The sequence below is a fragment of the Pinus tabuliformis genome, chromosome 4_1 (assembly GCF_031772625.1).
Source record: "Pinus tabuliformis cultivar Carrire ecotype Pingquan chromosome 4_1, CPIR1, whole genome shotgun sequence".
NCBI classification, from domain to species: Eukaryota; Viridiplantae; Streptophyta; class Pinopsida; order Pinales; family Pinaceae; genus Pinus; species Pinus tabuliformis.
The window spans coordinates 33,258,216-33,281,532 of NC_142303.1; the positions used below are offsets into that span (position 1 = coordinate 33,258,216).

At 34.5% G+C, this 23,317-nt stretch overlaps 1 protein-coding gene across 1 annotated transcript; it reads left to right on the forward strand.

The window, feature by feature from the left end:
• The first annotated feature begins 14,963 nt into the window (after window positions 1-14,963).
• LOC149174042 (uncharacterized) lies at window positions 14,964-19,222 on the forward strand. Its single transcript, XM_089422519.1, has 3 exons — window positions 14,964-15,297; window positions 16,117-16,246; window positions 18,282-19,222. Exons 1-3 carry the CDS (start codon window positions 15,129-15,131, stop codon window positions 19,060-19,062), a joined length of 1,080 nt encoding a protein of 359 aa, XP_089278645.1. The 5' UTR covers window positions 14,964-15,128; the 3' UTR covers window positions 19,063-19,222.
• Window positions 19,223-23,317: the final 4,095 nt, after the last annotated feature.

The window sequence follows — 23,317 nt, forward strand, 5'->3', positions numbered from 1 at the left end:
CTTCTTTTTGAACACCCATTTGCTGTCAATGGGTTTCCTTCCAGCTGGCAACTCCACCAGATCCCAAGCCTCATTTTTGTGCAAAGATGCCATTTCATCAACCATGGCCTCTTTCCAGAGTTTTCCATCCTCTGAATCTACTGCTTCCTTCACAGTTCTGGGATCATCATCAGTAACAGACAAAGAAAAATTTGAACAGAAAGCAGAAGGACTATACCTTTCTGGTTGCCTTCTTTCTCGAACTGATCTTCTCACAGCCGGAGTTTGTGGCTCTTCATCTTCTGATTCCTCCTCTGCTACAGAGTCTGATTCTTCCTCCTTTAGCTCAAACTCTATCTTCTCAGGTTCCTTTGGTTGGACTTCATGTTTAATAACATCTTTTACCTCTCTAAACACCACATCTCGGCTGTACACAACCTTCCGTGTGACTGGGTTCCAAAGCTTATAACCCTTAAACCATCCTTATACCCAATAAAGATGCACTTTTCAGATTTACTATCCAACTTGGTTCGTTTCTCCTTTAGAACATGTACATATGCATCACATCCAAATACCCTTAGATGTGAAAGAGAGGGTTTCTTACCAGTCCATACTTCTTGTGGAGTCTTATCCTACAACGTTGATGAAGGTGACCTGTTGACCAAGTAACATGTAGTATCCACCGCCTCTACCTAGAATTCCTGTCCTAACCCGGCACCACTGAGCATGCTTCTTGCCCTTTCCATCAATGTCTTGTTCATTCTTTCTGCGACTCCATTTTGCTGAGGTGTATATGGAGTAGTCTTCTGCCGTGCTATACCACACTTCTTACAGAATTCTTCAAATTCCTTGCTGCAAAACTCTCCACCATTATCTGTCCTCAGCACCTTTATCTTCTTCTCCGTTTGATTTTCCACCAGAGCCTTAAATTCTTTAAACCTGTCAAAGACTTCAGATTTCTTCTTAAGGAAATATATCCATGTATTCCTTGAGAAGTCATCTATAAATGATACATAGTACACAGACTTACCCAGTGATGGAACTTTCACAGGTCCAAACACATCACTGTGTACAAGCTCTAATATCTGTTTCGCCCTCTTAGCACCATAGGGGAAACTCACCCGATTCTGCTTCCCATATACACAATTTTCACAGAAATCAAAATCCAGAGAGCTATTACTCATACATTCTACCATGCCTTTACCATAAGTATTCGAAGGCCCTTCTCTCCAATATGTCCAAGCCTTTGATGCCACAGCATGGTCTTCTCTCCAGAGACCACTAGATTTTCAGCTCCACTTTCAGGAACCACAGAACTGTTGCACCCATCAACAACAGTGCTACCTTGCAGCTTGTACAGAGTTCCAGTCCGAACTCCCTGCATCAATACCAGTGCTCCCCGAACCATCTTGCAGGTATCCTTCTCGAACACTATTTTTACACCTGCATCATCCAACTTTCTTACAGAAATCAGATTTCTGGCCAATGCAGGAATATGCAGAACACCCGGAAGTGTTCTAACCCTTCCACCTTGCAACTTCAACTTTACTTTTCCGCGACCAATGATTCTAGCCTTCCTATCATCTCCTAAGAAGACATCACCACCATCATATTTCTCATACTCGCAGAACCACTCTCTATGGGGAGTGAAGTGAAAGGATGCACCTGAGTCAATCAACCATTCCTCATGATCTACATGTGTACTTGAAGAAGCCAAGTACACATCCCCACCTTCATCTGAGGTGGTTTTCGCCTCTGCAGAAGGAGCATCATCAGATCCCTTTCCTTTATCAGGAGCTTTAGATTTACAGTCCCTTTTGAAGTGCCCTTCCTTTTTGCATTTCCAGCACACCACCTTTACAGGTTTTCCTGGAGATTTATATCTCCCTCTAGATTTAGATCTCCCACTCGATGACTTATTTTTGTTTATATTCTGGGACCATTCTCATACAGAAAAGGCATCACCATTTTGGATCTCCATATTTTTCCGTCTCATCTCCTCCGTCAGCAAGGCTGAGACTATTTCATCAAACTGCAAAGCAGTTGCATTGCTACCTATTGCAATAACCAGACTATCCCACGAATCTGGTAGAGAACACAACAAACTGATGCACTTATCTTCATCTGAAATTTTAATATCAACAGATGCTAACTGACTTACCACAGTATTAAATGTGTTCAGATGCTCTGTCACCGAGTCTCCATCTTTCATCCTCGGGTTATACAGCTTTTTCCGCAGGAACAATTTATTCACCAGAGACTTAGATTGGTGCAAAGTCCCTAACTTGTCCCACAAAGTCTTCGACGTAGCTTCCCCTGATACATTCAGCAATATCGAAACTGAGACACACAATCATATTGTGCTCTTTGCCTTCCGATCCAACTTCTTCCATTCTTCATCGGTCACTCCCGTTGGTTTAGTACCTGGATCTACCACGATCCACTGATCTTTATCCACCAACAGATCCTCATCTTGAGTTTCCACAACTCAAAACTCTGACCATTGAACTTCTCGATCTCTATCTTTCTGTTGCTCGCCATCTTCTTTCACCACTAGAATCGATCTCACAGATCTCCCACTAAATAGGGTCTACCACAGGCCCGCGCGAAACCCCTCAGCAACAAAGGCGTCCCCTTGAAGCCAAAACAGCTTTGTAACAAATGTAGGTTTTAACCCCGTACAGAAATTACCTGCATACGAATTCTAAATCACAGAAAAATAAACAATGCGAGAGCATAACACATAAAACACATATGCATAGAGATTTTCCCCTGGATCCCAAAACTGGGACTACCAGCTTGATTTTTCATTATATTCCTTTCAATGTTACAATACATATTTATACATGCTGAAGCATCCAATACCATGGATCGAAAACCATAGGTAGGTTCACCCAACCTAATATAGGATCCAAAAAAAAATTTCCCGGGGCACTGCCCCGGACCCCATAGAGGGGGGCTACCCACCCCCCTCAAACCCCCCAGATAGGGGGGATTGCTGGCCCCCCTGTGACCCCCTCACTGCGCAATCGGCATAATGAAGGGGGGGCTCCGGCCCCCCTCTAACCCTCCGGTTCACTACGTAGGTTAGTCATGAAAAGAATATAACACAACCCAACAACACTTGTTCGACTCCCCCTCCTCCTCCTCTCCACATTAGCTGCCCCCCATCTCAGATCTCTACATGAGGACGGATAGTGGGTATCTTCTCAAAGAAGAACGCATAGAGTACTGTACCAAAAGTGTAATCACGATTCACTTGTCTCTTAGAAATACTCAATTATCATTTCACCGACGATAGCATCATCTGGGCCAACCCATAGTAGGTCTCGGCCAAAATACTCTCAACTAACATCATCTACCCTCCAGTGATGTGGTGGAACACCTGGCTTCCCAAGACCCGTAACACAACTGCGGCAACAACCTATGTCTCTAGCCTCTCTAGATCCACAAGCAGGATAGTCATGCCCTTGACACGAACACCCCATCGACAATGGTGCTCTACGAACTCAGTAATGTTCCTCCCATGAGGTAACATCGATGAATATCCCCGACCACTCTAAGGGGAGGTAGTCCGGTCAAGAATTAAATATCATGTAATGTGAGCTCAATCTTGTGCCCCTGCATGGCAAAGAGCTCTTGGTATGGATCCCAATAGCTCACAATTCTTGATAGCAAGGGCTCACCTACCCTCATCAGTGGGTTCTCTACCAACTTGAGAACCCCATAACGAGCCAATGCCCCTCAAACTGCCTGATCCCCCTGGATCTCGGATCGAAGAGTATCCAAGTCTCATTCATGCCAGTTGATTTTCAACTCTACCATATCTGCAAAACACCACATGTCTTGTCAGTTCAGAAAAGAAAACAACCAACTACATTGATCAACCTGCAGCCCCACCAAGTCAGTAGACCAACCCTTCCTTCAGCCACAAATTGCAGTTTTCAACCTAGAAAGTGCGGGCTCGCAGGTTTCCAGATGTTTCCTGTGAGCCAGATCACATTTCTGGGCCCAGAAAGTGTGATGCGATCGTGAGCAAGGGAAAGGGTCTCTCAGGGAGCTGCCAGGTGCTAAAAATTAGAAAATAAACCACTGAAATTAAAGAGATGAGTAAGGCCACCTACTTGAAAGTCACAGATCCTGATTCTCACAGTCGGTTTATTTGCTATGATCTCCACAAGATTTAGGGCCTTTTCCTCCTCTCCAAATTCACCACAGCTCACTTAGCAAATGAATCCAAATTGGAGGGAAAACGTCCTTTTATAGAAAAATCCACAATTTGTTTTGTCGCCCATTGCAACTACACTGTAGCTCAGTTTGATGAAATGTCAGCACTGTTGGAAAGCTCTCACCGAGCTCTAAAATGGTTCTTCTTCAATTTTAAATGATTTGACACTTCACCAGGAAACCATTTTTCCAAGAAGGTCACTTCGTCGCCCCTCAAAATCGACTTTCGTCATAAAGAGACACTTGTACTTTGAGGTCCACCTCCTCTAAATACTTGTCGTACCATATGTCAATTGTCGTCATGAGTAACCATCCTTTACTCATGTTTTCATGGTCCCCATCGAGCCTAGTCTGCGTGGCAGCGTCATCAAGTCACCCTTGTTTAGAGCATCTGCGATGAGTCACCCTTACATCCTTGGAGTCTATTTCATGTTCCATCATCTCATGTCACAGTATTCAATCCATATTTGCATATTGTTCGTCCCATGTCACCCATTTTGGTCTCTAGTCATACTATCCCCATCCCCTTCGAAGTTGAGTTAGTTGCTGCCAGGTCAACCATGCACTTTATGCTCTGACAAGGGAAGTCGTTATAGGACAAAATGACCTCCTCATCAACTCAGAGGTGAAAGATAGCATGACTGAAGCAAAGACCACAATTGCAGGCCTTGAATCCACACTAACGTTGGTTTTGCACTACTAACTTGCTTTATAAAGCTTGTTACCAAGCATAAAGGAACGTTAGTCACCCTGCTAACTCAAGTTGTTAGACTAGGGGGATCGTTAGTGAAACTAAGAGATAATCAATGGGTCAAGCCAACGAATCTGCTCACAAATATCTAGATATTTATCCCTACATTTGCTTAATAAAAGCAAGGAAAGTCCCAAAAATCGAACTATTTGGGGAAATTCCAATCTGAGAATGAAGGAAAATGGGAAAAATCTTGAAAACAGGGCAGGTTCAAGGGTTTTTCCCTAATGAACTCTAGGAGGATCTTGGCAACCCTAATTCGTTTGTTACATAAGCAGCGAGAGGGCCATTGTGAAAGGGGTTAGAGCATTTAAAAGGATAGCCCACTAAGCTGTTGTGAACTATCATACAGTTGAAGAAGTGAGCTGAAAGAGAGAGAGAGAGAGAAGAAGAAGAAGGGGCAAGGGAAGGATGATAAAACAGATGGTTGTAATCACTCTTCCATTATAAATATAGAACTGCAGTTGTGTTCCTTACTCCAGAGTGTTGGTAACATTGTTCATTGAGTTGTTCATTTCGATACTTGTCGAGTTGAGTAGTTTAAGTTGTATACAAGTATATGTTCATTGTGCATTCTTATATTAGTTTTCAATATTGTATGCTATGATTGTGTTTGCCTTTCCTTTGTGCAGGAATTGTCTTGGAGTCGGCTTTGAAGGAGTTCTTCTTGGCTGCATAGCGATCTTCAAACAAATCTAGAAGGAGACTTGAGGTAATCCTCTTTCCATACTTTGTCAACTTATATTCAATAGATGAACATGTGTATAACTTGGTAGCTTCTGTAGATAATATTACAGTCTGTCGAAGGTCCCAGGAAGGCCTTTGAGGTTAGTTGTCATTCTCCATAGATCGTGCATTTTACCCCATAGCAGTCGTCTATTTGTCCCTTGGTACCATTTTCCCATTATCCCTAGTGTCAGTCCATCAGTCACATTACTATTTTCCCTCATGCCTTAGGTGAGGATCCTCATTGCCTCATCTATTACGGGCCCTATTCTGTTGACATCAACTCATTTATTCCAGAATAACAACCTAGAGGGCATTGTATCTCGGTTCCAGCTTCCATTCTTGTTCAACACCTTGGATCGAGAAGAGGGTCCCATTATTGCCCTTTGACTTGGTCGTTTCATGTTCATGATCCATACACTTGATGGTCCAGTGATGTAGCAGATTGTACCAGTGATTCTCAGGTATGTGTGAGATGTTTTAGACCTCATGAGGGGGTGGCCCTTCAGGTAGCCCCCCACATGCCTGGATGCATACCTAGTATGATACAACCTCAAATGTAGTTTCACAGAGTTGATGGGTTCGGTTCCTACCGATCGCAATGTTCATAGCATGCACGTCTCCTCCAGATGATCCATTCAGTTTTGCAGAGCCCTCCCTTGTTCAGCAAGGCTTCTTTGGTTGTTCTACCCTCCCTCCCACCATTTTTTGAGGGAAGGGGCATTGTATCTCATGTACTCAGATATTATTGTATTCATTCCCGGCTCACGTTTTTACCAGGTGCATTATGTATATGGGACACATTGTATTATTTCCTAGCTCTATTATGTCAGCGTGTCATGTACCATTCAGCATGTACTTTATTGCTCAATTTCATATTTCTGGGCGAACCATTATTTTTGTACTAAGTTATCTCGACAAGTATGGGTATGCCTCCCCCACCTCATTGAGGTTCAGTACCACAACAAAAAAGGAGACTTGCATTAGTCTCACCCCCTCTATCACTATCCTCTCTCAACTTCACCCTCATTGGTTTCTCTCTCTCTCTCTCTCTCTCCCCTTGACTCCCCTGTGTTGTCTAATGATTGTGTCTTTACAATGTACTTCGTTCATACATTTTTCTCCTAACACTCGTACGTTGGGGGTGAATTTGTTATCACCAAAAAATTGATCATCTAGCCTAATTTACTAGATGGATCGAAGTACACCATGTAAACCCAATTTTACCATAGTAAAATTGCTTTCACTGTGAGAAATTTCCTAATAAACCACCTTTATTAAGTAATTTATAGTTAAACCCATGAAGAATAATTAAATAAATCACTATTTATTTGATTTTCTTCTAGGAATAATTAATTAAACCATTGTTTTATTATTATTCCTTGTTAAATTTGATCCAATCATGAAAAATAAACAGATAAATCATTATTTATCTTATTTTTCTCTAAGAATAACTAATTAATCATTAATTAATTACTATTCTTTGTTAAGTTTGATTAAATCCCTTAGGAATAATTAAATAAATCATTATTTGTTTATTATTCCTTAACTAATTCCTTTAGATAATAAATAAATCATTTATTTATCTATTATTTCTACATAAAAGTTTAAATATGTTTTCCCTCCTAAACAAATATAATAAAATATTCCAAGTGGTAATTCCAAGAATGGGATCAATAATATTTTACTATTGCTCATTATTCGAGGATACTCAATCTTTTGTTATAAATAGGAGGGTTTTCCATTCATTATTCACTTTTGATTATTTTCATTGTTGCACTCACTGTTGTAATTTTGATTATTTTCATTGTCGCACACCATATTTTTGCTGGGTTTATGCATTATAGAGGAGAGAGACTCTACAGAAGTTGAAAGCGTTTGAGGATAGCCAAGAACCCATCCCATAGAGTGAGGCTGGTAACATATATTTGTTCCCTTCACAAGTGTTATAATAAACTCATTCTTTACAAATCTAGTTTCCATTAGATGTTTTGGGGTTATTACTCTTCATTTTACGGTTTAACTATGATTGCAACATAGATCAAGATTTTGGCAAGTTTTGTTTCTATAAATAGCTGCAGATCTACAATATTTAGTAGTCATTTCTATTGTTGAGATCGTTTGTCATCCATGATCTCAAGTGGGTTCTTTTCGTACATCATTGAGAAGAAAACACTACAACAATGGAGGCCACAAGTAAAGGGTTGGGGAATGAGAATTTTCCCCATTGACAGATGAAGATATGTTTTTCATGTCCTAATGGTGTGGAAGCTCAACCTTGATTAGCAAAGAATTCAAGGAGGCATGGTTGAACGATAATGTGGCTGGGGCCATGGTGGAGACTGCTAATCAGGTGGCAGTGCCACATAGGCTAGTTAAGGGGGGATTCCACATAGCATTGCTTGTTGATGTGGCGAGGAGCTATTTTCAAAACTTTGAATGGCCATGACTAATGATCCGTAAGTCAAATTTTGATAAAGTTTATATTGTCAGAAATCTCGAGATGAATTAAATGTGATGTTGTAGTTTAAAGTTAATTCCACTAGCTTTGGAGAGGGAGAATTTTTTTAACCCCATTTCCATAATGAGACCTTCGAAGTTAGGTTAGGGAAAATTAATACCTCCCATTCAGCTTGGTAAGTCCAAGGGGGTGGGAGGTAGTGTTACAGCTTGCATACATCCTGTATCTAGACTATTTTCCTAAAGAATCGGTGAGCATTGTGTTTGGGTACTTAGGTGTCTTGGTATATGGAAATATGTCCATAAGATGGCTAATTGGTCAATGCTTACAATTAAGTTGATGTTAGACCTTGGACTATAATAGTTTCAAAATAAATTTGTGTGGTACCAATGGTATGGTTGATTCCCTACTGGTATACAGTTATTCAAGATAATAGTTCCACATGTGAATGGAGGATTATGGACACTTTTTTGGTTATGAGATGGAAGTGATTTGCATTGTTCTCATTGAAGAAACCAAGGGTTTATCACATATTGAATTTTTAAGTGGAATGTGATATTAGAGCATGGAGCATAGAGACGTTACAAAACATAGTGAGTTATTTATGGAATTTGGTCCAAGGAAAGCTAGTGATAGTGTGTGTGGGTAGTCTTGTTGCAATATAAGAAGAACAAATGATGGTGGGCAAATAAGGTAAAATTTCGTGAATTGTGCGGAAAAAAACAGACATGACCATATAGTAATGTGAGTCTCATGTTGTATTTGTAGCAGGTCTATGCCATGTATTGGTCCTTCGAATGTTGTAATCTTGTACTTGGTGTCCCCATGAGATGTAGTATCTTAACATATATCTAACATGTAAAGTGAATATTTCCATATGACATATATAAGAAGGCATACCCCTTTGTCATGTGTTTTTGATGACTGGTAGTGCATAAACCTATATTATAAACTTCTTAAACACTTGGAAAAGTAGACCATGTGTTGGTTGGATATTTATGAGTAGACCATGTTGGTTGTAGACTCTGGGCAATGTCAATAAAGAGTGGTTGCATTAGTTGTGCTAGTTAGCTCTAAAAAATCATTGATGGTGTTATCACAATTTTAGTCAATAATTTTAAAAGCGCTAAAAACAGGAGTGTTAGCACTGATTTGTAAAAAACACAGGGTTAAAGCGCTAACAACCAAAGTAGTAGCACAATTTTGTAAAAATGGTCAGTTAAAACTCTGTTTTTTCCTGTAAAATGCAGTAACTTTAGGTCCAATTTCTGAACAACTGGAAACAAATTTTTGAAATCCTAAAGCATTTTTTATCGACAATGGGCCCATGAACAAAAATCTCTCTGAGATTTTTCACAGATATCACGGTTTGAGAGATTCAAATTGATCTTTGAAGCCTATTCTTTAGGAATTCGCAAGAATTAATCCTTTCTATTTTTAGAAAAATGCCTAATCAACTTTCAGTTGGAGAGCCACCTCATCATATTTGACTCGGGGATCCTTAGATTTAGGCCTAACTCCAACAACAACATTATCTTCAGATACAAAATATTATTTCTTTTGTTTTACAATGGAAAGACGTAATGCATTCAGTTTTTAATTAGAAAATTGATCATCTAGCTTTAGAATTTGTAATTAAATATTTGCTAGAAACTTGCTAACAATGTGTGAGTATTCTATAAAGATAGTGACATTGTAATTGAGAAGGGTTCAGAATTTTTTGAAAATCAGACCTAGTGTATATATTATTTTTAATATTAATAGAATTCACTGCAAGCAGTATTACATGATTTCATAGATTCATGTGTTCAAGGTTTCTAGTTAGTTTTCTTATGGTGTTTTTCCTCTTTCCTAGTCAAAGCTTGAATCCATTTATCTTCAGTAATTTGAATAAAGGTTACGAAACAAAATTATGTGTAAATGCTCTGTTTCAGGTTATTCAGATTCATTATGTGTTTTTCAACTTAAATGTGAATTGCAAAATTCACATGGTTGCTCTATTTTTTGATGTTTAATTCTATTGTCTCCTACCATCTCTCATTAATGATTTGTATAAGAAACATGTTGCTACCTTGCCTCTGTATTTAGTTCATATAGCCTATAATGAGTAGTTTGTTGTAAAAAATAATCCATGCCCAATGGTTTTACCTTTCCTTTCCAAACGAATTTTGTATGATCAAAATCAGATCTAGTCATTGTGCTAAGTACATAACCAGTCCTTTTAAATGAGTTATAGAAGGGATCCCCCTTTGAATTGAAAGGGGTATATTTCAAGTCAAAATATTGGTTAGAGGCAACCTTAGAGTTTTTCCCTTACAACTGGGGTTTTTTCTAAGTGATAACAGATAGAATTGTTTTTACATTTAAGGGGAGTTCATCAAGAGGTTAAATGAATAATGTACATGAAGGATATCTAATTATACTGACAATTGGAGTGGTTAGGTATGCATGTTGATGGATGGTTGTTTCTTTATATGGACTTTGATAGTTTGGTGATGTATACATGATCAAGGTATGAAATGTAAGTTCCAGGTTGGACTAGATATATAATTTATTGATCATGAGATTCTTCAATCCATAGTGGAGAGTTTGTTGTGGAGGAATTGATGATGAATACATGACATGACAAAGATTAATACAAGCAGTCATTAAGAGGGAGTGTCTGAGTATGTAACTCGTACTTGTTTTATGTGTGACAATTGTTGTTATGATTATTGGTCATTATTGGGTAGACCTCATCTCTATGTAAGGAGTCTATTTCCATGTTTGTAGGAGTTTGTTAGATCTATATGGGCATGAGTGATTTGTAAACTTATATCGTGGATATTCCACTAGAAAATTCATCACAATAGATTTTTGAAAATAAATCAAAATCTATACTATGAAGGGTTAATTCCTTTTAGATTATAGATTTGTTATTAATTGCTTTATTGTTTGAGCATGCAATAGATAATATGCAGAAAATAGAGAATAAGTAAATACAATTATTGACAAATCATAATAAACACCAAGATATGCTCTAGGAAACACTTTTGGAAGAATAACCAATTGGAAGATGAGGCTTCTCTACTCTCTTTTATGTGGAATGGAAATGATGCAATCAAAAAGGATAAGGCATTCTCTATGGAGTTTCTTGAGACCTATGGTCCATGGCCTTCTATAGAACATAAACTCTCTCTCTCTCTTTCTCTCTTTCTCTCTCTCTCTCTCTCTCCACTCTTAGCTACTTTTATCTACTATGGAACAAAATACACTCGAATAGAATGCAACCCCTTTCTTCATAGTGGCTCAGTTATAACATAGCTCGATAATCAATTAGGAGTTAAGTTTGACTCCTTCAGCTTTGAACTAGAGTTACGAATTTGACCTTTATAAATTCTTAGTCATAGTATCCACATGGATAACCTATTTTTCATCAGAAATGGTTATTGACATGAGATCCTCTTGAATTATGGTGATCAATCACAATAGGTCAACTTTTAAGAGGCATAACTTTTGCATCCGAACTCTGATTGATGTATTTCTTGGACCATTGGAAAGGTATCTGTGTGTGGAATAATTTTACAAGGTGAAACACTTTGGTAGAAAATTTTTAGCCACAAAATATATCATTTAAGGCTTCAAAATGGCCCTGAAAGGTTTCGGACCCCAATTCTTCAAACTGGGTCCTAACACTAAAATTGCGCTTGTAAGTTGATATCTTCAATTTTTCCACTTTGGAAGCATCAGGATGGATGAAATATTATATTGTGATCTAATCTGGATCAATGATAAATTGTTTCTAACTAGTTGCTTCCTAGTTTGGTGTGTGCTTGAAATATTTTCTCAATTGGTTGTTTGCATGAGCAAAGATAGTGTGTCTATCTTGAGACAACTTTCATGTATTATATTTGTAAGATTATTTGATGTAAATAGATTTCTCAACACAAGTTTTTGTGTGTAATAATATCTACTCCCATTTTCTTACAAACTTTTGACCCTTCAATCTACAACTTAAATAAATTGAATTTTGCATAGTTCAAGTTCAATTAGAATCATGGGCATAGTTGTGAAATTTGATATCCTAAATGCATGTCAAATGAAAAGTGATGAAAGTCATGTGTTTTTCATGCCTTTCATTTTAAATTTTATGTAAATGATAACTGTCAATTTCTTTAGTATTCTTACATGCCAAATTCACCATTACAATTTTTTCATGTTGTTTAAATTTTGACTATATATTTTGACTGGAGAGGGTACCTTGCTCACTCTCATACATTATTCTTATTATTTTAGCATGGTTCTACTTCAAGGAATGCATAAGTAGCAATGATGAAAATGAAAATCTTGGGTGGAGAGGGTGCCTTGCTCACTCTCATATACTACTCTTATTATTTTGGCATGGGCCTACTTCAAATAGTGCATCGCTAACAATGATGAAGATGAAAATCTTGGGAAAAATGCGATGAAAAATTGACTAAACTTGGGGGGGAGGGGTGAATTAGCTTAGTATATTCATGGACACTAAAATTATTTTCATTAATCTCATTAACTGAAACATTGCATGAGCAACTTAACAAATGATGACCAATAGATTGAATATGTGAACAACAATTAATAAGCAAACCAAAACATCGTATTAGCACATAATAATAACACATATTGACACCAGATATATGTGGAAACCCATAAAGGGAGAAAGCCACTATTTTATTATTGTTGTGATTCAAAGGCAAGCTCCTACTCCTTATTACATCTGATTTTTTGTAGGCTCCAACCTACAGGAGGTTGCTACCTCAATTTTCTGCAAGTTGCAACATGCAAGGAAGCTCCACCTCCCATATGTTTTATGTAGGTTACAATCGACAGGAGGCTCCTACCTCAACCAGCTCCAACTAGATATTTATCAAGCCACAACATGAAAGAAGACTACCATCCCCTGATGCAAACAAGAAACAACAATGTGTTGATTTACATGGTCAAAAATTCTGCATGTCTCCCTCTTCATTTTTGCATGTTCTTCACTTCAAATCTACACCACATACACTTCAAATTTGCCTGATAACTAATGTATAATAGCTAAATCATCTCTCTCACATCTCTCATTCTCTAACCTCTTAATTCCTTCCAAAATCACATCTTTTATAAAGATAGCTTGATGGTTGTTTGTATCCTGCATAGGAATATGAAGCAAATAGGCTTGACTCTTTGCCTTTCGCTCATTCGTTTCCAAACTCTTGAGATCTTGAATATTAGAACACAATAATAAATAATCCATCCAATATTAATTATAGCCACATGTAATGATTAAATGCATCATCTTATGTCAACATCAAATAGTAATATTTATCATTAATGCATCACAAAAATCTTTACAACATATTTTCCTTTGCCTTCGAGCCTTGCCTTTGTGTCACAACAATTCACCTTAAAAACGAATTAGTGTCACCACAAATTCTCCATTAAACAATCTCTGCAACATTATCCAAGCATCAAGCCATCAACATGCTATCAATATGAGTATCCATGTTCTATCAAACCATCAATGTATATGCTGCGCCTTTGTCCTTGCTCCTGCATACCTTGCCTTCTTTTGTTGCTTGGTGCTTATTTTCCATCAAATCTTTGCTTCTTTGCTACCTTTCACTGTACTTTTGCCTTCTTTGCCTTGCTGCTCCTTGCATTGTTGTTTCTCCTTTCCTTTTTGTTGCTCCTTGCCTTGCTTCTCCTTGTTGCTCCTTGAATGCTCCTTTCCCATCAATGACAATAATGCCAACAAAATGAGGAGGATATGGGTTTTAGATAAAAAGATGAAAATTAGAGTGATTGTGATTATATCTAAGATATAAATTGAGAATTTGGTAGAAAGTATAACGTGTAATATTTTAAAGGTGATAACTAAATTAGTTAAATCATAACTATGTAATAATACTTTAAATCATTTATAATTTCTAATGTATATTTTTTAAAATTGTGATGCAAACAACCATTATCAATATCATTGAACGACCAACCACTATCTACATCATTGAATTAATTGTCCACAATTCAAGTTTACCTACTACATTAACTAGCTATAATGAAATTAGGTACAAAATCCACACTTTAAAACATATAGCAAATACACCATGAATTCATCTCACAGCCTAACTGCCATCACAATTCAATGACCATACTAGATAAACTATAATATTCAAGAGTTACTTATACTATCAAAATAACAATTTGATCATTTTTATGCATATCACATTTAATTTATCAAATTTCTAACTCATTAAAATTACATATAATAATCAATATATACCTATATTTTTTTCTATGATAAATTACTTAAACATTTGAATATCAAATTGACATTTAGATCATGTTTATGTCCATAGCATTTGACCTCCTAAAAAATTTCAAACTAACAGTTTAATCATTTTTATTATGTATATCACATTTAATTTATCAAATTTCTAACTAGTTGGAGTTTCCTTTAATAATCAATATACCTATAAAAGAACTATGATAAATTACTTAAACATTTGAATATGAAATTGACATTTGGATAATTTTTATGCCTATCGCATTTGACACCCTAAATGAGAACATCAAATTCCAGTCAGACATGGGCACACACCCACGTAGTGTCCAGTACATAATCACTTACTATACCAGAGGTCCATCTGTCATTTCTGTATCGACATTAAATAAAAGTTACCGAAGGGTCCAGTGGACGTGAGTTTGAATGGCAGGCAACCGAATTCAAGTCTATTCACATTGAATGGTGGTCAGTAGCAGCATTAAGTAGGAGTGAGAGGTACTACTAGGAGATGTTACATTTATTAAGACTCCCGGCTCTATCGTGGTAGTTTATAGTCCTCATCAAAAAATGGGATTCTCGCACAGGGCACGCTTGCACTTCCTCAGCCAATCGACAACACCGATTCGCCCTTTCTGACGCAGCCTGCGTCTGCTTCTGAAAATTCTCTACTGTTTAAATATCTCGTGAATCCACTGTGGATGCTTCACTCTTTCCCACAGCAATTAGGTATTGAAATGGGGCGTGCACCGTGCTGTTCCAAGGTTGGGCTCAACCGGGGGAGATGGACTGCTGCTGAAGATGAGATGTTGACTAAATATATCCAAACCCATGGGGAAGGCTCCTGGCGATCGCTTCCCCAAAACGCAGGTATGTACACGCCCATCTTGCAATATTTATGTAGTGGTTTTTAGTAAGATCTTTTGGAAGTTGAAAAATTTGAGGTGAAATTTGATTTGTCTTATTTAAATTGGTTTTTTTATTATTGGGCATTTAGATTGTGCACAGGTTACTCATCAAACTTGTGATTCTAATAAGTATCTGCTGGATTTTAGACCGGAAAAACCACAGGAAAATTTTCCAAAAAATCACACTAAAAACAACTCATTTTTTATGTTTTGTTTTATGATTTTTTTGAGTGATGAGGTTGTTATTTCTTTTACATACAGAGATGTTAATTTGAAAATTATGTTTCGATCTTGGATGATTAGGTAGAATGATTGCTATCTCTCCCCTGAGCTTAAGTTGTTTGTTGATTCCCCCAATATTCTGGAATAGGACAGACATGGACGCAAATTATTCGATCTTGGATGATTAGATAGAATGATTGTTATCTCGACTGAACTTAAGTCTATTGCTGACTGGAATCAGCCGAAACATAGATGCTGTAGATAGAATGATTGTTATCTCGCCTGAACTTAAGTCTATTGCTGATTGGAATCATGGATGCTGTCAATTTCTTGTAAAATTCCCCAATATTCGAGGAATCAGCAATATACATAAGGATGGCCTTATCAAGACATTCCATTCGAATAATTAAGTAATTATAAATATTGTGGTATTGACATTCATTCTCGCAAAATAATTTTGCAAAACAATGACATTCTGAACCAGAAAAGAGTTTGGTATCAATGAGTTGAGAAGCATACTGTATTAATTTTGAAAGTATTGCTGTTTTAAAACTTTCAGGATTGCTGCGATGTGGAAAGAGTTGCAGATTACGATGGATCAACTATCTTCGTTCAGATGTGAAGCGTGGAAATATTTGTAAAGAGGAGGAGCAGCTCATTATTAGATTACATGCTCTTCTGGGCAACCGGTAATTTTTTCATTCCATATTAGTGAGCACATATATTTACCCAGTTGGCCACTGGTCCGTCAGTTCTCCATGGCTTCTCCTCCTTTAACTATTAGGGATCACTGTTAGCACAGTGTAGATAACAATGTGTTACTGCTAAGTGATTCTTCCGGTCATTTTACAAATAATAGTTGTAGATTTGCTTATGAACCTTCTTTAACTTGTGTAAGAGGTTTTAAATAAGATTTTAAACTTCTGATGCCTAGGTAAAATAAATTATGTAAATGCTTTTTTTTTAAAACAGGATGGTAATTAAAAAAATATGATTTTAGAATTTATTGATTTTGTTTTTTTCAAGAGATTATTTATAAGATATAAATTTTAAAAATATTGTATTTTTATATTTATTTTATAAATTTCTAGTATTGTATGAGGGGTTTATATCCCAATAGTTTAAAATGTGTAATTTTTGGGATTTTATGGGTTTATTTTTGGATAATTTTATTAAAATTGGTAGGAATTGTAATTTTAAGTTGTTGATGCTAGAAATTTTCTAAGTTCTAAATCTATTTTCACATTCAAAAATATATTTTTAAACTTTATTTTTTTTTCAATTATGTTTTTGATGAATTGTACTTGGAATTTGGTTTTAAAAAATTTGAAATGTTAAATTTAAGTTAAATTTATATAAACTGAGTATTATGGTTTTTTTAGGAATTCTAGATCTATTTATACATTTAAAAATGCATTTCAAGTGATTAAAAATAATAAATTTACCAAAAATCATACTATCAAATTTTAGTTTAAAAAACATATAAAATAGTTAAACTTTACAAATAATATAATTAAATATATTAGTTTATAAATAATAACAATAAGACAAAAATTTATAAATTACTAAAAAAAATGTAAAATAGTTAAACTTTACGAATAATATAATTATATATATTAGTTTACAAATAATAACAATAAAACAAAAAATTATAAATTTAATTTCTAATTGATATATCTATTTTATTACATTCTCTATATCTATTTTAATATACCATCCATTAAATTTCAGGTAGTCTATTTGCACTTTGTTCAGAATATTTGCTAGAAATATCTGGGCTTTGTTAAGAATGTTAAAACTGTTTGCTATTTATTTTATTACATTATCTATATCTATTTTATTATGTTATCCATTAAATTTAAGGTAGTCTATTTGCTCTTTGTTCAGAATATTTGTTAGAAATTTTTGCCTTTTGTTAACAATAATTGTTAGAAGTTTTTGAGCTTCTTTAAAAATAATTATTAGAAGGTTTTAGTCTTTGTTATGATTTTAAAAAAAAAATAAGTTATATCTATATAATCTGGAAAATACCAGTACCTCAAGAAATTTTAAGCACTAATTCATTAATATATTTATTTTCATTTTAAAAACATAAATCCAATATTTTGCGAAACGTTCTCTAAATTTAAACCAAATAAACATTTAATAATTAAATTGCTCTTAATTTTATATAAATAAAATTAACTTTATATTAATGTATTTGAACATAGTATCAAGAAATTTTTTAAATTATTTTTTCAAAATTCAATAAACTTTCAAAATAATTATTAAAATTTTATACTGCTAAAAAATTATTAAAATTTTATACCTGCTAAAAAATTATTAAAATTTTATAAGTTTTAAAGAACAACGAATCTATTTATATATTAAAAAAAATAAGACCATAACTCAATGACAAGGTAATAACTAACATGGAAAAATTTCTTATAAGAAAGTTTAAAAAAAAAAGACCAACTCATGCTAAATGATTTTTTCATGTCTTATAAGAAAATTTCAAAAAAGAAAGACCAACCAATACTAAATAGTTAAAAATTGATTACTATAATCCCATGCCAATGGTAATGACTCGTACTAATAAGATTTCAGTGATAAAAAGTTATAATGAACCAGATATTACAGATTCCAAGGATGATTGTTATAAAGTATTTTCTCCATACTTTTCATGCTAGTTAATGTTTAATTTATTGAGTAAATGGGCATTGTGATCCTGCTGTGGTTTGACAGATGGTCAGCGATAGCAGGGCGCATGCCAGGCCGAACTGATAATGAAATCAAGAACTACTGGAATACCCATCTCAGCAGAAAGCTCGTAAGCAGAGGGATTGACCCCGCTACTCACAAGCCATTGGGGCAACCAGCCGAGTTAAAGTCGCTGCAGAACGACATAAAGTCGGTACCATGCTCAAACATCGAACCGTTGATGGCGACTTCTGTAGATTCGACTTTAAAGAAAACCAGTAAGAAATCATGGAAGAAAAGGTCTGTACGGAAAGAGAAGCAAAGGCCATTCCAGGAGCAAATCCCTTCGGGTCAATCAAGCTCATGTGAATCATCGTGTTCTGGAAACCTTTCTTCGTCTGATCTGTTCATGGCCGCCTGCTGTAATCTTCCTCCCAGCTGTGATGAATTTAAAAGTTTATCATTCGAAAAACCACCATTTCAAGATCGCAGTACAGAACCTGTATTATACCAAGAGATTAAGAAGGAGGATTGTAATGGTGATGACGATGCTAACTCATCGAAGTTGTGGGAAGAATCGTTTAATTCCATTAATATTCTGAATACAGAGGACATGGAGAACCTGCTGTTTGGGTATTTGGATACAGATGTAGAGTTGTTCGGCTGTCTGGCAGATCCGCCAATGCCTGCACCAAATGCCCATGAGCAGAATATTGAGTCCTTGTCCTCAGGTGCAGATTATAATACAGAGGATGATTTGTGGTCTACTTTTCTGTCAAATAGCGAAAAAACCACGTTGCCTTCTCTGAGCTCCTTGTCTGCATAGATTCTTCTTCTCAGTCCCTGGACAAATATCACACAAGAGGAGCACTAAAGCCGGGGTTGTATATTACCTTTGATTTTCAGCAGAGCAAATCAATACTGTGATTTCTGTTATATCCATTTATGTCAGTTATAAATGTGACAGTTGTCTGGTATTTCTTACACTTCATCTTTTTGTAAAAGCGGTTTTGAGTTAATGGTCGAGTCAACCTCAATCTTGAATAAAATCCACCTACAAAATTGTAATTTTTATATATTTATAACTTCACCTATTTTTCATTATGATAAGGAAATGTACATATGTGTAACATTACAGTTGTACGGTGCTGTCTTCCCTATTGGGAATGTACATAAGGGTATCATTAGAGTTGTACTGTGCTGTCTCCTCTATTTTAATTTATTGGAAAATGCTCCTAATTATTCTATCATGATTTGAATGCATATTAAAATAAAACAATACCTATATCTTCTTCTTTTTCTGGGTCATTATGAGTTTTTATCTAATCATATAAAATCAATCTAGAGATTTATCTTTATGGACGCTTAGTGAATTTGGAGTTAAAATAGATTTAAGTTAGTTATATATATGTATATATTAATTACACAAAAATACCATTGACAAAACCAAGGGTCTATAAAACTTAGAGGTAAACTGACTAGTTTACTTCAATTTTATTGGGCTTATAGGCACTCTCAAACTTACTATAGTAGAGGTTTTTTTTATACAAGTAGGAAAACCTATTATAACTCAGTGGTCAAACCAAGAGTGAAGACAACGAGAATGTATGTTGACTCATCACTGTTATTCAAGGAAAACCATGCCACCTTGGAATAGCGTGCTGGTGGTCCTACGCTAGCTCATCACTGTTATTCAAGGAAAACCATGCCACCTGTAATAACCTGCTTTCACTCGTGCCTCTGGGTCTTGAGTAACCTATTTCCTTACTTGCCAGCAAGACTAGCTATTTGCCAAGGAGAAGCAATTTTAGGGCATACTCCAAGCCCAATATGGTAGAGATGTTGTAATGTAATGTTTAGCATTTTGACTATGTCAAATTACATAAAATTAAAATAAAAATAAAAAAGTAAAAAATAAAAATAAAATAACAAAATAAAAAACGGGGCAATTAAACTAGTCTAGATCCATAAACTCCAAATCTACCAAGGGCCAAAGAGATCAAAACTTTTTGATATGCAAACCTCTTTTAGAGTGAAAAGAGATTTGATCCTTCTTTGCATTTGATAGATCCGAAATTAAAATAGATTTATGTTTGTTTTAATTGTTATTTTATTTTTATTTTTATTTTTAAGTAATTTGGCACAATCAAAATGTTTACAATATTTACAATAAATTAGATAATATATTATGATTAAAAAAATTAGTTAAAAATATATGACCATGTTATGATTAACATTTATATGGTAGATTGAAAATATATAGACGTTAATTATATGGTAGATTGAAAATATATAGATGATAATTATATGGTAGATTGAAATTATGTGATTAAAATATTAAAATTTTAATTGAATTATATTATTATTATTATTAATAAATAAAATAAATTATATTGTAAATAATTTCTTTCTTAAGAACAATAATATTGATTATTTTTATTTTTATAACCTCTAATTTTTTTTAGGGTAGTTTTTTTTGTTAGGTTTAGTTAATGTAAGTGGATCAAGTGAAAAATAATTCAATTTTTGAATTAATATGTTTTTATAAAAAAAAATTGCTTATGATATTAATCTCATGTTTATAGTTTTTTTGTTTTAATATGTATATATATTGTTATTTATTATAATTTTAAATTTATTTATGTTTTTTTTAATGTGTACTTTGATATTATTGTATTTTTTATAAATGATTTATTATATATGAATTATCATAATGTTTTTGAAAAGTTGAGATATGATATGAGAAATAACATATTAAAAATAGATTTCATTCTTATATTGAAACAAATTATATTTAGGGTGTTTTGTTAATAATATATTATGATGCTTAATTTTTTATTATAACAATGTGAGGATCATAATGTTAATTTTTTATTTTATTTTTATGTGAGGATCTATTTCTATTTATTTGTTTTTTTATTAGGGATAATTTTCTAATGGGTTAAGTTTCAATACATTATATTCTAATAGATGGTTTACATGGATTTCATATATATATATATATATAAAGATTCCATTTTTATTTAGAAATAGTTAAACATCTTAATCTTTATGAAATATCAACTACCTAGTGGGTCTTTTTTAATGAGACCACATGATATATATTTAAGAAAAACTATAGAGTGGGCCCTACTGAATAATAACTATCATATTGCACCAAATTCAACCTACAATAAATGGCCATCATACCCAAAGTATTATTAACTTTGGTGGTCATTTGGTTACCATTACACTCCACCTTAAAGGGGATCACACAATTTCGTCCCCCTTTGAAAAGTGTTGCTCTCAATGCTTGCAATGATGAAGTACAATCATAAACTAGGGTTCTATGTATGGCTATTGACTATAATGTTGAAGTAAATGTTTTAGTAGTCTAGGAATTAGTGAAGTAGTTCAAGAAGCTTGCCCATAAATTGAGTCTTGTGTCTAGGTTCTCATGCTAATTTTCAATTGATAATGATTGGGTGTAATGAATAGTCAAATATGGTACTCCAAATATCTACTATGATTTTGTGCATCCAAATCGATAGAATCATCCATATAAAAAGATCACCCACATGGTTGTAAAAGGTAAGTGTGGTTGAAGGAACATTACCATTGGAAAATATGCCTTATTATATTGTTGGTAGTAACATTATCTAGACTTCCCTCAATGATGTTTATTTCATATGGTGAAGTAAAATCATCAAAAAGAGTTTGGAATTATTTGTTTTCTAAGAGATCACAACTACCCATAGACCATTCATCACAAGCTTCTTTTAAATCACAACAAGCCTATATGTCTCTTCTTGTGTCAAAAGGCACTTTCTATAAGCCAATATGAGGGAGATGTGAATTCTGTTTGTGCTTAACATGCAGTTGACACACTACATTTAAGAAAAAACATTAATAACAAAAAAAACATTTCAATGTCCACTATAAATTCAAAATTTCAATATCCACTTTTAGTAAGATAGTTCTATATAACTTCACACATATACACACACATAAATTTCTTATTCTACAATTTTACTTCTCATTATGAGGGAGATGTGTAATTCCTTTAATGTTTTTTATAAATAAAATATTTCAATGTCCATGTTAAGTAAAATATTAAAGTCTATCAAGGTGAAAACTATTTTGACAATAATAAACTTGAGGAAATATTTGCATCTATAGTGAGTTAATCTCTCTTATCGCAATGATAGATATATATTTAATATGGATCTACATTGGTATACTGTCATCTTATGAGAGTATACATCAGGCCAATGATATATATATTCTTATCTATACACATTTGTATCATGTCCTACAAGGCTTTGGACACTTCTTCTTTGTGTATTTTTCTCAACATTCACATTCTTGGGTTGTGTTAGGGCGTTGAGGTGATGAATTTTAAATGGTTGTATCTTCTTTAATAGTGACCAAAATTTATATTTTAACCACAATTTGGAAATGACACAACCAACTTACATCTAATGGCATTGGTCTTCCTACAATTGTGCTCATAAATGGAGAGACAATCACATTGCAAGAATTTCAACTTGAAACAGGTATATCTTCCATTACTTATATGATTTTAAATTATGACCCCATCTAGAATGTGATGATCACTTTGCTTCTACTAGTACTCACTTTGTCTTAATTTACTTCATAAATAGAGAGATATCATGCTACAAGAAATTTGACTTGATAGCGGTGTAATTGGCTTGATACTTTGTTGATTCCCTATTATGACCCCAATTTGAAATGCCATGGTCACTCTACCTCTATTGGAACTGCTCTTATTGTAATATGGGTGCTCTATCAAAATATATATGCTCTTAAATACTTGTGGTCATCACAAACAAACCTAAAATTGTAGATTTTAAATAATGCTATTTTTTGTCATCAAACTTCAATTTGAATGATTTTTTTTTGTTTTGTAATCACATATTTTTATGATAGGAATTCAGATTTGTGTTTGTCTCTTTGGATTCTGCATGGAAAGATTCAAAAATGGATTTGAATGTCATGGTTCTATTTTTCCCCTTAAAAATATGCAAAATCAGAGAAAAAAGTCCCTTCACTTTAAATTAGAAAAGAGCTTTGATAACACT